General features: G+C 43.6%; 1 protein-coding gene across 2 annotated transcripts in view; it reads right to left on the reverse strand.

Moving 5' to 3' along the window:
* The window catches only part of NUP188 (nucleoporin 188), a 28,276-nt gene that overhangs the window by 2,218 nt on the left and 13,507 nt on the right, over positions 1 to 12,551 (reverse strand). The window contains exons 23-40 of one of the 2 annotated variants that reach the window (XM_084298899.1): positions 12,128 to 12,253; positions 11,255 to 11,388; positions 10,754 to 10,860; positions 9,794 to 10,000; positions 8,980 to 9,149; positions 8,560 to 8,629; positions 7,864 to 7,931; positions 7,450 to 7,645; positions 6,848 to 6,925; positions 6,400 to 6,485; positions 5,823 to 5,968; positions 4,460 to 4,641; positions 3,888 to 4,088; positions 3,124 to 3,216; positions 2,758 to 2,916; positions 1,884 to 2,021; positions 1,390 to 1,464; positions 480 to 689 (exon numbers count right to left, since the gene is read on the reverse strand). In XM_084298899.1, the coding sequence (XP_084155025.1) occupies positions 480 to 689; positions 1,390 to 1,464; positions 1,884 to 2,021; positions 2,758 to 2,916; positions 3,124 to 3,216; positions 3,888 to 4,088; positions 4,460 to 4,641; positions 5,823 to 5,968; positions 6,400 to 6,485; positions 6,848 to 6,925; positions 7,450 to 7,645; positions 7,864 to 7,931; positions 8,560 to 8,629; positions 8,980 to 9,149; positions 9,794 to 10,000; positions 10,754 to 10,860; positions 11,255 to 11,388; positions 12,128 to 12,253 (2,446 nt within the window). Of the gene's footprint in view, positions 1 to 479; positions 690 to 1,389; positions 1,465 to 1,883; positions 2,022 to 2,757; positions 2,917 to 3,123; positions 3,217 to 3,887; positions 4,089 to 4,459; positions 4,642 to 5,822; positions 5,969 to 6,399; positions 6,486 to 6,847; positions 6,926 to 7,449; positions 7,646 to 7,863; positions 7,932 to 8,559; positions 8,630 to 8,979; positions 9,150 to 9,793; positions 10,001 to 10,753; positions 10,861 to 11,254; positions 11,389 to 12,127; positions 12,257 to 12,551 lie in introns of both variants that reach the window. The other variant, XM_084298898.1, reaches the window with a different exon arrangement.

Consider the following 12,551-nt stretch of genomic DNA (forward strand, 5'->3'; position numbering starts at 1 on the left):
CACACAGCTCCCAAATTGTGTAGCAGCTGTGTAGTCTGCCACTCGGTGGCAAGCTGAAGTAATGACTGCAGGTAAACGTAACCTGCAGGCAGCACAAGGAAAAGGAAGTAACTATCCAGAAGAAAGCAGCAGGACACTGCCAGATTCAAGGATTACACCTTGCTTGTCTGCACTTGGAGACCAGCCACTAGGTCACACCTACACAGGAGAACAAGAGGTGACCTTCTCCAAAGACTGACAGGCTGAGCACACAAACCCAGCTGGGTTACTGGGCTTTTTTTTCAGACCAGTGCCTGATAACTAAGGGGAATTCCTTGCACCCCGCTTTCCTGCTTTGTGCAGCGGGACAGCAGACAGATGGAGGGCGAGGTCACTGTCTCAAGCCGGACAGGCTGTGCCTCACTTCATGGACCCAAAATGGCACTTGGGATGCTGGAAGCTTCCCCACCCAGGTAGCAGCATCCCTCCTGTTCCCCTACCTGATCAAGGAGTATCTGGCAGACGTCGGGGGTGAAATGGCGCAGGGCAGCAAGAGATTTGCTGAGGATCTTCAAGAGGCTGTACTGCACCATGAGCAGTGCCTTCTGCTCTGCTGCCTCTGACTCAGGGCTGGGATGTTTGGAAGAGGCTTGGGGATTACGCTGCACTCGTGGAGTCACACTCGATGGAAGGGAGTCGCCATTTTTTGTCTGCAGAGAAAGAAAAAATTGTCTTGGACACAGGCGTGATTGTTTTGCACTAAGGCTGATGCTTTCAGGGAAATAAATGCAACAAACAAAAGCAATGAGGAAATAAGGCACCCAAATTCTATCACCTGCTAGAAGTATGAGAATCTGCACTTAGTGTGCATCAGGGGAGGCACTGAATTCTAGGGAAGCTGCTGCTGCAGAGGCTGTTCAGATCTCACATTCTGGGAAAAGAACCCCTAATCATCACACGCCAAGCCTTAGCCGTGCTGAAACAGCACAGCAGTAGCAATCCATTACCTCCACCTCATATTCAACAAAGGATTCTCCAAGAAAAGAGCTCTATCTCTTAACCAAATTAAACCACATCAAGGACACCACATCAGTAGTGCCTTAATTAATGGCCCTACCGAACACTACAGCAATGCAGCCTTCCTGCTGCAGTGTAGGCAGCTCTAAAATGGTAACAGCACCACTCAGGCGCTGGCTGCTGTTTCTTAAGGACTGGATTTACACAATACAGAGTTTGCAAAATCTTCATTTGAAGGGTTTTTTTTTGCTATGTAAAGATGAAAATCCTAGCTATTGACGATTGTTAGTAATCACTGCTGGGAAGAGAGCCTGGATATTGAGTAATATTTGCCATTTAATAGGGAGCATAGGTGCACAACACTCCTAACTTGGTTTAGGATCCCCATCTCACCTGTAGGTAATGCTGGAGCATCTTGCGGCTGTGCAGGAGGGAGGTACAGGCCTGACACAGGTAACACAGATTCACCTGAAATAAATAAGAGGGAGAAACTTCATAAAAGATCAAATCCCATCCTTTTATTGCCATTGGTGGAAGCCAGGAAAGCCCAGTTAAACAGAACAGTGTGACCATAAAAAATCATGCACTCTTTAGATTTCCCAGTATTTTCTCTGATTCACCTGGCACTGGGAAATGGGAGTCAGACGTGGAATTCCCCAGGTCGCTTTTCCAAGCTACCAGCTCTCTGTCCCCAACACATTTACCTTTCCTTACTCGATTCAGGACAAGGCAGAATCACATTACAGAACAGACATTTAAATGACCTCAGTGATAATTCCTACTAAAAGAGCGTAATAAAAAGGCAGTGAAGTGCCACTTTCTCTTACCGCATCCAACTTCCTGCACTCCAACACAATTATTATCTACAGCAGTATCCTGACTCCTACCTGCATGTCCCTCATAAGCTGCGGCAGGTGGAAATGCCACTCCTTTGTGAAATTTGAGAGCTGGAGAATGAAGCCAACAGTGTGATCAGCCTCTTCTAGACAGGCCAAACTCTGTACTGTCCGTACTGCGTTCAGGCACTGGAAAGGACAGAGAAATACATCAGAACAGTGACAGCTAATGCAGGGAGTCCAGTCCATTCCCTTCTCTAGAAGGAAAAGCTGAAGGTGCGGAGATCTGCCCTTAAGGACAGAGAATGCTTTCACAAAAGTAGTCACACTATGGGTCAGAGACTCAGAGCACTTCATATTCTTATCCAAAGGTCAATGCATTCCAAAACTGTGCTGCCGTATGAGAAGGCAGTTATCTGTCTGGGGAGCCTGCTTCTGAACAGGGAACTCACCACCTGTGTACAAACAGCACCCACCCAGTGCAGCTATTTCAGTACTGCAGGACACGAGAGCTCACCAGCCTGAATGGCAACTGAACTCTGACTGCTGCATCTTCACTACTTGAGCAAGGCTCTCACTCTCTTCAGAACAGAGTCATAAAGTGAGTTCCCATCAAACCTTCAATTCTGCTGCTGTGTTGAGTGGGTGTATTCAGCACCTGTAGCAAAGTTATAACACCCCCAAGTGTGAACAGCACCAACAGATGGTGACTGCCCAGCTCTAACACCACCACAGCAACCATCCCTTGCCTCGTTGTATGGCTTGTAGGCTTCCTGCCTACTCCCACTATTTAATTATTTCTACTGTAAATCTTTCTGAGACAGGAACAATGTCTTTTCAGTGCTTCTACAGTTTCTGACACGTTTCCACTGCTATTGCAACAGAGAAGCCAAGTGAGCCATCACAGAGGAAGTACGTGACATACCTGAAGGATCCTCTCCTGATGGACACCAACAAAGTCCATTGCTTCTGTCAGGAAGTTGTATCTCAGCGTCTTAAGAAGGCGCTCCATCAGGGACATGGAGAGACGATACACACCAGGCCAGGAGGGAGCATCCAAAGACTTCCGAGATGAAGCAGACGTCTGAAGAAAACAGATGTAACAACAAATGACCTATTTACACTGCTGCCTAGCATGACACAAGCCACAGCCCCTTCCCTTCATTTTGGAAGCCTCCACGTTCTAGGGGAGCTGCTGTACTCCCACACCCCAAGGGCTCCTCTCCAGCCACAGCCTGCAAGGCAGAGCAGGGCAAGCTCTCCTGGCACATTCCCACTCAGAAGCACCCACCTGAATGGCCCCATTACTGCTGAGCTGGTACACGCTCAGGAGGGGCAGGCAGACACTCTGTGTGACACCAGCTCCAGCCACTGCTGCTGCTCCCTGCAAGGCGCAGAACAAACCACCATTAAGATCTGTATGCATCTCCCCTATGAAGAAAGAGGCTTCTTCTGCATTACGTATTTCTGCCCTTTGCACTGCCACCACCCTTTTAGAGAGCCTTCATCACACATGTCTATATTGTTAAAAATTCAGTATTGTGAAAAGCAACACTGTTCTTCCAGTAAAATCTGATCTGCATAACTCTACTATGAACTCTTTCTGTATCATCTGATTTGGTAAATACCTAATCTTTGAAAAAAGCTGGCTACGGAATTATCTTGCTTTCACCTTAAGTCCAACAAAAAGTTGAATTTGTAGTAGAAAAATAACATTTTATTGCAACTAATGAGAAACTAGGTTCCTATAACTTAACGCTTAATACTGCTCTAAATAGCTGGGATAATTTGCATTGCAAAAGAACACATTGAGTGAAAGTGCCTGCTCTAAATTACAGGTCTGCTCTGGCTGGCTCAGCTCGTCCATCCTAGACATATCACTATCTAGAACAAGGCAAACTAAGCAGGCATACAAACAGGACCTACTGCTTTCTAGCCTCTAAAAATCCCTTTAACTACAGAACACTGTTCAGCTGCAACGCAGACAGAATAACAAGATATATGGCTGCAATTAAGATGTATGGCTCTGTGCTTTCATTTCTCAGCATATCTCACCTGTTGCGTCCTTGCTAAAGTCAGCAGTAAATGTAATGAGGCCTCTGTGAAGTGAAGGTTTTGCTTAACTCTCAGACTGATCTCCAAAGTAGCAAAAATTGTAGGAAGTACAGGGACTTTCCTAGTAATTTGTAGCCAGTAGTCTCCATCTTCATCAACTTCACAGAGCTCTTTTGCCAGATGCAGACCCAAAACACATACCTGGAAAGAAGAGCAAGGTAGAGGCTTGACATGTATACCAAGACAGAAATACACCTTGAAAGCATTTCACAAGATGATCTAAAGCTCAATCATTCTCAGAATTGTAAATTAAGGCACCCGGTGTCCCTTATACTCTGCAAAATTCCTCGCTCTAATAGCAGTTGTGACAATGATCCTTAGGGCAGATCTGAAGGAAAGGCAGCAACAGTCAATTTCCCAGACTGACATGTGCCAAAAAGCCATGGAGTAATCCTCAGGTAGAAACTGCCAAAGCTTCCTTTTTGGAGGCAGCAGGCTGCGAGGGAAAGTTGTTCCAAACATACACAAAACTTTTATTTAGACACTGCAAATCAGGTAAACAGGTCTTTTACCCCATCTCGCTGGTCCTTGTGTTTAACCCGGGAGACATCGTCTGTTTCCATGCTGTCCTTGTCATCTGCAGCATCTCCCAGGGTGAGGCTGTGCCGAGTCTGATCAAAGAGGGCAATGACCTCGTCTTGGAGTGTTTCACACACACTGAGCACCAGCTGGGAGTACTGTGGGATCTCATTCACTGTGACATTCACAGGAGAGACAACAGTTAACACGCAATTCTTGTACTTCGGTTTCCAGTTTAACTGATAACATCATCGGTACACCTTCCTTGGAGGCAGTATTTACTATTTTCATTTCAAAACCTACAAAGCAGATTGCCAGGAACTGTAACTAGGTTAGACGATTAAACCTAGGAGGATGCAGTCAGTGATAAGATTACCACTGGAATAATAAAAACCATACAGTATTCCCAGGAAGTCAAGTAAGTTCATGGCATTTCAAAGCACAAAGCAAGTACTACTATGGACAGATCATTCCATAGCTGCTCACTACAGCATTTCTTACCCACTTCTCCAGACTGCTGGTACCAGTCCATGCATGCAGCCTATGTTCCGTGAGTCATGTAAGTACTACGTTCTCATCAAAACCATTATAGGAAATTGCACCTCCTTTTACCACCATGATCGAAAATTCAAATTCATCAGCAAGAAAAATGTTTAAAAAAATAAAATATTTCTCCTTTTTATTTATTTTCTGAAAGATACGGGCTTGCAGTGCCGAAGCAGTGGGACAAGGACTACACTCAGGTAAGCTGATACACTCCTCAACACCACAAGTGCCTTTATTGCACAGCACAGAGAAATAGTGCTCAGATTTCACTGAGGGTCTTCAAGTACTACTGCAACATGAAGTGTCCCACATGTGACTGGAGTCATGACCGGACCAGTTTCTCCATTTATTTTTATTTTTATTTTTTTTAACAAAATGTACCCTCTTAAGATTTTCTTGTGTTTTCATTTGTTATCTCTAGCTAGAAATTACCATTAGGGTTTAAGCTCTACATTCAGTCTGTGAGATGGCAATACTGGGGTGTGCCTACCACACCTGCCAAGCTATTTTCAAAAACACGCAGCAATCCTACCTTCATCTCTATCAAACTGATCAAATGTAGGGGTTATTGGTGGGGAAAGACAAGACAAGGGAAGACATGCATATTGTGACCAGTAAAACTAAAACTAGCTAAAACAAACCAGAAAAAAAGCAGAGTCCCACAAGCTTCTCTACTTTTTCTCCTTTGTTTTATCCAGCCAACATCCTGCTCTACAGCTAGCATCACACACACACTGGAAACACGAGAGCGTTAGGGTGTATTCAGCCACGGCAGCCCTGCTCTTGACACTTGTACATACACCACCTCACCTTTCATCTCCTTCATTTGCAGCACAGTGATAAGAGCTGAGAACACTTTGGCTTTTGTTTTCTCCATCATCTGCTGATCTGCCTGTAGTATTCCCTCCAGAATCTGCGTCAAGGAGTTTATGATTTTATCCACAGAACCCAACTCGCTGACAACAAAAAGGGAGAGCTCTTCAGATTAGACAAGATTCCCTCAACAAATATACTGGCTTAACTGAGCTGTGTGGATCATAGGTTCTATGAGCCACACAAATAAAAACAGTTCCTCCAAGCAAACTTTAAGTCACTACTTGGATCTCACTAAAGACATTCCACAACACAGTCAGAGTGCAGGACTATCACAAAAGCTTTTTGATACACTTTTCACCAGCAAGCAGGAAGCCAAACCACACATTTACTGCTACAAGTTCTTTCAGCCACAAACTACAGATATTTGCCATCCCAAAAGAACAGTCCATGATAAGGCATCAATTTCCTCCCCAAATCACTAAGGGGAGCTCACCAGAACAAACACTCACACACAATCTTCTTTTATATTTAGCAGTGACTAATAACGATCCATGCAAATGCAAATACCTACCTCTTCCACTGCTTTAGCAGGATCAGAAGAAGGGTACATAGCATAGACCCCAGCTGCAGACAGGATACTGACATGGGAACTAGAAGCTAAGAAGAAACATTACAAGAGTTAGAGGTGCCACTAGTTACATACTGGAACTGCTCAGCCCAGTACTCAAATGCTGAAATGCTCAGCATCACCAAACGGCCAAGCTGCATCTTCAGCAGCTACCAGCGACAGGGGACCAGAGTCAGAACCCTCTGCAGAGCCACCCACTGATGACAAGAATGGCACATAGCAAAAGATTTATAAGACGCTCATCAATTCAGGAGAAAGACGTTGTTTCAGCCCAATTTCACCAGATCTAAAACAACCTCTGATGGCAAGCAACTGCAGAAATAGAATTCCTCATAATATGGAGGAGATGAGCAATTGGGAAATTCAAGAACTAAGAGGAACAAACACCTACCAAAACCTTGGTTCCATTTAGCACATCCAGAAACAATTGCTGATGAACCGCGGAATCAGTCAGATGCATTATATCTGCCTAAGAACCACAAAGATACAGAGATCAACCACATATAACAGAAGCTACACACTTTTTCCAGTCTAACATCTTTGTACTGTTTTGTTACTTTAAGAATTCACCAATTTTATCATCTGCCAAATGATACAATTTTACAGAGCTCACTGAAGTGCATGATCAGTTAACAAAGTCAGCAGTGGCTAATTTCCCTAGTGGGGTATCCCTGCCTCGCTTGATTCAACAAAATCTAAGTAATTCTATAAACCTGAAGAGAATTGCCATAAAAATAATATACTACCTCCCCTCTGCTGAGGGGGGCAATATGCTCAGTTCTATTAAACAGCAAACCACTACCTACTCTAAATTCATACAACGCTTTTACCAACTTGTGTAGTAAGCATATACACAACATAACTAAAAGAAAAGAAACAGTGCATTTGCAGTGCGGCCTAGCTAGCCCTTAGAAGTTGACACTGTGTTATTCAAAATGTTAATTTCAGATTATTATGAGATATAAAAGGAAAAAGTACAAGGGTAGCTCTTACGTGGCTCGTAGAAATAATGAGCAGCATCCGCCAGGCTGAGATCAGCATTTGATACTCTGTCGCGGAGGCACAGCTGCTACCCTCTGTCTCTGCCACATGATATGCCAGGAGCTTCACATATTCTGACCAGTAACCGAAGCGCTTCTTGTTGGAGAAATTCTTCAGCGTGTCTTTCAGGGACTGATCCAGTGAGCCCCTGACCAAATCAAGAGCACAAGATCAGCATATTAAAGGAAAGTTACATTCAGAAAAACAAACTTGGTAGGAGAAAGCTGCTAAAATGTTATTCAGCAATGACTGCAGTATGTATAACTTCTTTCACAGTTAATTTTAATAACTACTGTATGTTCTTGTTCTGGCATACAAGGAAAGTAGTAACATTCTTGCCTAGAGAAGGGACTACCAGAGACTCACTTGACAACATAGTAGATCTCCAAGCAGATGATTTTCATGATTAACGCACAGGTGTCCAAGACACTGAGCTGCAAAGACAAAAAAAAGCAAAATCTGAGCACTTTGCTCTGCAGAGCGAGTAGAACTCTGATTTAACCCTACCAACCCACTCGCAGTGACTGATCATCCAGTTTTGCAGGAAATAGAAGTAGTTATGTCATTTGACCAAAGACCAGCGAGGATAAGGAAAGAATGCTGGGTTCAAAGCAGCAGTCAAACTGAGCAACAGCACAGGCTCTTCATAACGAAGAGGAAAACTCCCACAGAAAAGAATGCAAAGAACCTAATCAACTCCTCTGGCATACCAGCTAGCCTGAGGTATGCCTTAAAAAAGATCTTCTATCAAACAGCATACACAGTATGGATACAGATACACCACATACAGCACACCTTCCCAAGAGTGTTAACACGGGTGCCAGATAACACCTATTTTTGCTTCACATGTGGGAAAAAAAAGAGAACTTCAAAAGATTGTCCATTGTTATACAGCTAGTCTCTGCAAAGCCAGACAGTGCATGCTTCAGCTGCTGCATGCTGTTTGAATCAGTTGATCACACTTCTTTTTAGAAAGCTGCGAGCACAAAGAGCCACAGCCACTCTCAGAAACCCACTATGAGAAGAACATGCATCTACTCAAAATGAAGGCAGTTAATTCACCTCTGATGTTTCTGAAGGTGGAGGAAGGGTCCCAAACAGTGGATTGGTCAAATTTTCCCAAAACTTTGGCCTAAAAGATACATGCAGAAGTAGTATCAGTTATCTCCCCCACACCACATGCCCATAAGCATTTTGACTGTTCCAAATGTCACAGAAAATACCCTTTAGAGCACAGCTATATAATCTTGCACTTCCAAAAGAAACAGAACAACAGATATTTGCTTCTGAACACACACATGTGGGCTTCTCATCTTCTCTCCCCAGAGACAGTACAGATCAAGCTCAGAGCCCACAAACTGCACACTTTTACCAAGACACGCAAAGACTGGGATGCAATTGTCCCTGAGAAGTCTGGTGAACCCAAGAAAAGTGTTATGGAAAAAAGACAGCAAAACACACTGTAGGAAAACAACAACTCACTTTGTCCTCAGAACCAGCATGGCACTATCTCGGCGGTCCTGCCACAGGGCATGCAGGAAGGCAATGGCAGCACGATGTAAGAGGGGAGGGCACCAGTACCTCTCCTGTTGTTTGGAGTCTATCAGCTCTAAGACTACTTGGAGGCAACTCCACTCCCCTAAGCTGAACTCCTAAAGCAAAAGGAAATGAGAGAGGTTACAGCTCCACAATGCAGGCACCTATTAAAGCAGAATGTGCTCAATTCCACTCAAAACACACACGCACAAATAAATCTTGAGTATGTGATGCAGAGACAAACTTTGTAAATGACTACAAGGAACATGCAACAGGAGAAAAAGAATGTATATTTTTAGGGGTATAAAAAAATGAGCTAAGCTAAGACTTGGTAAGACCAAGTGCCTTATAAAAGGTCCCAACCCAAGACAACCTCCAACTGCAGCACACTAGAGACTGAGTGGGAATTCTGGAAAACTGATACCATCCATTGTGTATCAATCTTCCCACTGAATGGCCACTGTCAGGAGTCAAGAGAGAAAGTCACAGGTATCTTTGCTCTGACCCAGTACAGATGTTCTTATGTTAACTCGGTATCTTCCTTGAAAACTGGGGAAAGTTTGTCTTCAGTTGTAGGGAAAAGTGAAGCTGGGACAACAGCACATCCATTCATTGCAAGCTCATGCTGCATTTACCTTTACGTTAGGCACATCAGGCTACATACACGACCTTTTGCATTTTAGAGACCAATGCCACAAGACTCCTAGGAATACTACAATAAAAGACTCGTGAGTTCCCAGGCAAATATCTGCTCTTCTACCTTTGACCCATCACTGCCATCCTTGACTTCCAAGTTCAGGAACAGTTCAATGAGTCCAGGCTGTGTCTCCACTGCAACTGTAAGGAATTCCAGTATCATGACCTTAATACGCATGTCCTCAATCTTGCTCTGCAGGCGGGTGAGGAAGGCATCACGGATAGCAGCAGCATCACTGCCAAGACAGGCATAAACAGACATGGGAGCAACCTGCAAGAGGAGAAAAATAAAATCAGGAAAAAAAGGATAACTTCTCTATTCATAAAAGTGACCTGCATTTTAAATTGAAACTCCAAAATGTTTGACAGTGAATCTAGGAATATATATAAGGAAACTCAGAAGTAACAGCTATTGTTGTTAAGATGGAAGAATCTTGCAAAGTGATCTAAATTTTCTTCTCTGTCAATTTTGCTTTATCTATCATCTGTTTGTAAGGGAGACCGGAAAGGATAAAGAAAACAGATTTTGAATAATGCTTCTTGAAATTAAAAAGAGATGGATTTAAACGCTTAAATAGAACTGCAAATACAATCTAAGAAGTATAAGCAGCCAAAAAGAGCATGTCTGAAAGGCAAAGTTGAAAACTCCTCTTAAAAACTTAAAGGAATTAAATTTAAGGTGTAGGAAGAGCATCTGAGGATGTACCTTGAGAAAGTTTTTCAAAAAAGTGAAAATAGGTCAACTGGAGGTGAAAATACTCTGCAGAAAACACCCCACTCGTGAAAACTCTCACTGAGATGCAGAGAGACTTCTGAAACAGCAGAGTATTGTGTTAAAAAAACTAAGGGCTCTTTGTGTGATACTTTATGTGCTCTGACATACAACTTTCAGTCCACTCTACCTTCAAATGACTTGCACTAAGCTCCCAGATACAAACAAGCCTGAAAATATCTTGAAAGAATTTCAGTGGTGGAATCAGTCACAAGGGGAGAAGCAAAGGAGCTCTTGTGAGGCTCATCTTACCGTAGCCAGCCGCTTGAGCAGCTGGATGGCCAAGCGTGGAAGCGCAGGGTCGTGCTTGTGGTAGATGTATTTGGCCAAGACTGCAATAAGGTTGTTTCCATGAGCACCTGAATTGAACACAGTTAAGACAGAAGAGAAAAAGCTGCAATAAGATCCAACTATTTAACAGAACTACTTTCATAACAGAAGGTGAGAATTAGGTCAGTCTTCCAGAAGACCAAGGCACGGGCCCAGTCAGATGATTACTAATGGCAGATGATTTACTATATTCTGTAACTACACCCATCCTATTACAACGCAGCAAAAAATTAGCCACGTTTCCTTAATCCTAATGAAATTCCCTCGTGGAGAATAATGCCTCAGAGGATGGAGAATTCTCCCATCACTAGAAAGCACTTTTTGGAACCATCACAAACTCTGTTTGTAATGAGAAACACGCTGACTCTTTGCACGTAACAAACCCCACAGCTTCCCAGGGCATCCCCACAAGGAAATACATACCATGCTGAGTAAGGGCCTGCTCTAACGGAGACACCACGCTGGAGGGGGGCTTCAACCGTATGACGTTATTGGTAACTGAGAATGCCAGCTTAACTGTTTGTATCAGCAGCTGACCTTGGCCTTGTGTCTCATCACTGCATTTCAAAAATGAAAACAAAGTAATTGTGTCAACAATTGTCAGTTATTATTTGCACAACATTCAAAGAGTAAATTCCATACTCTTGTCAGTCACAGGTTGTAAGACATTTTTACTCACTGTCATGTCACCACGTAACAGCTGCTGAAATACAAACCCCAACACAGACCTTCTAACAACCCCAACAGACCTTCCAGCAACCTTCCAATAAAGGGGGCCTCCAGGAAAGCTAGGGAGGGACTTAACAGACAGTTTTGTAATAGGACAAGGAGTAATGGTTTTAAACTAAAAGTGGGTAGATTTAGATTAGATATAAGGAAGAAATTCTTTACTCTGAAGGTGGTTAGTCACAGGAACAGGTTGCCCAGGGAAGTTGTGGATGCCCCATCCCTGGAAGTGTTCAAGGCCAGCTTGGATGGGGCTTTGAGCAATCTGGTCTGGTGGGACATGTCCCTGCCCGTGGCAGGGGGTTGGAATTACATGATTTGTAAGGTCCCTTCCAACCCAAACCATCCTATTATTCTATAACCACATGAAATGGAGAGCGTGTAGTAAAGACTAAACATGGATCTGTAACAGATAAGGCTTGCTCCTCCTGAACATACAAGACAGGCTCCCACGGACAGTCACTGTGCTGATCCCCAATTAAGCACAATCCAGTTAAAGCTACATCTCAAATATTATCAAATACCTGTTGCTTCTTCCCTCACACTATTGAAATAAAAGACAAAACTCACCTACTAGGCTGGGAAGCCATTACCATATCAATAGTGTCCACGCCGATTCCCATGATGTTAATGACAGCTTGCCCTGCTTCAGTGTTGGCCAGGCTGAAGATGCACAAGGACTGAAGGCTAGGGGCACTGCTGGGAGACACAAACAACGCAGGACATCATCATGTGCAGGACTTTCCCACCTAGCACTTAGTAAACAACCATAAAGTGATTTCTGAATTTCCACGCCCCTGCCAGCCCCTACTTCATTCTTACTTCCACTTTCTTCAGAGTGGATATACCAAATAGGAAAGTGGATGTCAGTCCGTTCCCCAAAATATATTTTCTCTTTCTTCATCAGGTGTTATAAAAACCAATGTACTTTGCTCTATCCCTAATCTTTTTTCTACCCTTCCTGTACTCAGTAATGCAGAAAAGCACTGAAATC

This window comes from Netta rufina, assembly GCF_964035555.1.
Source record: "Netta rufina genome assembly, chromosome: 20".
In the NCBI taxonomy this organism is placed as follows: Eukaryota; Metazoa; Chordata; class Aves; order Anseriformes; family Anatidae; genus Netta; species Netta rufina.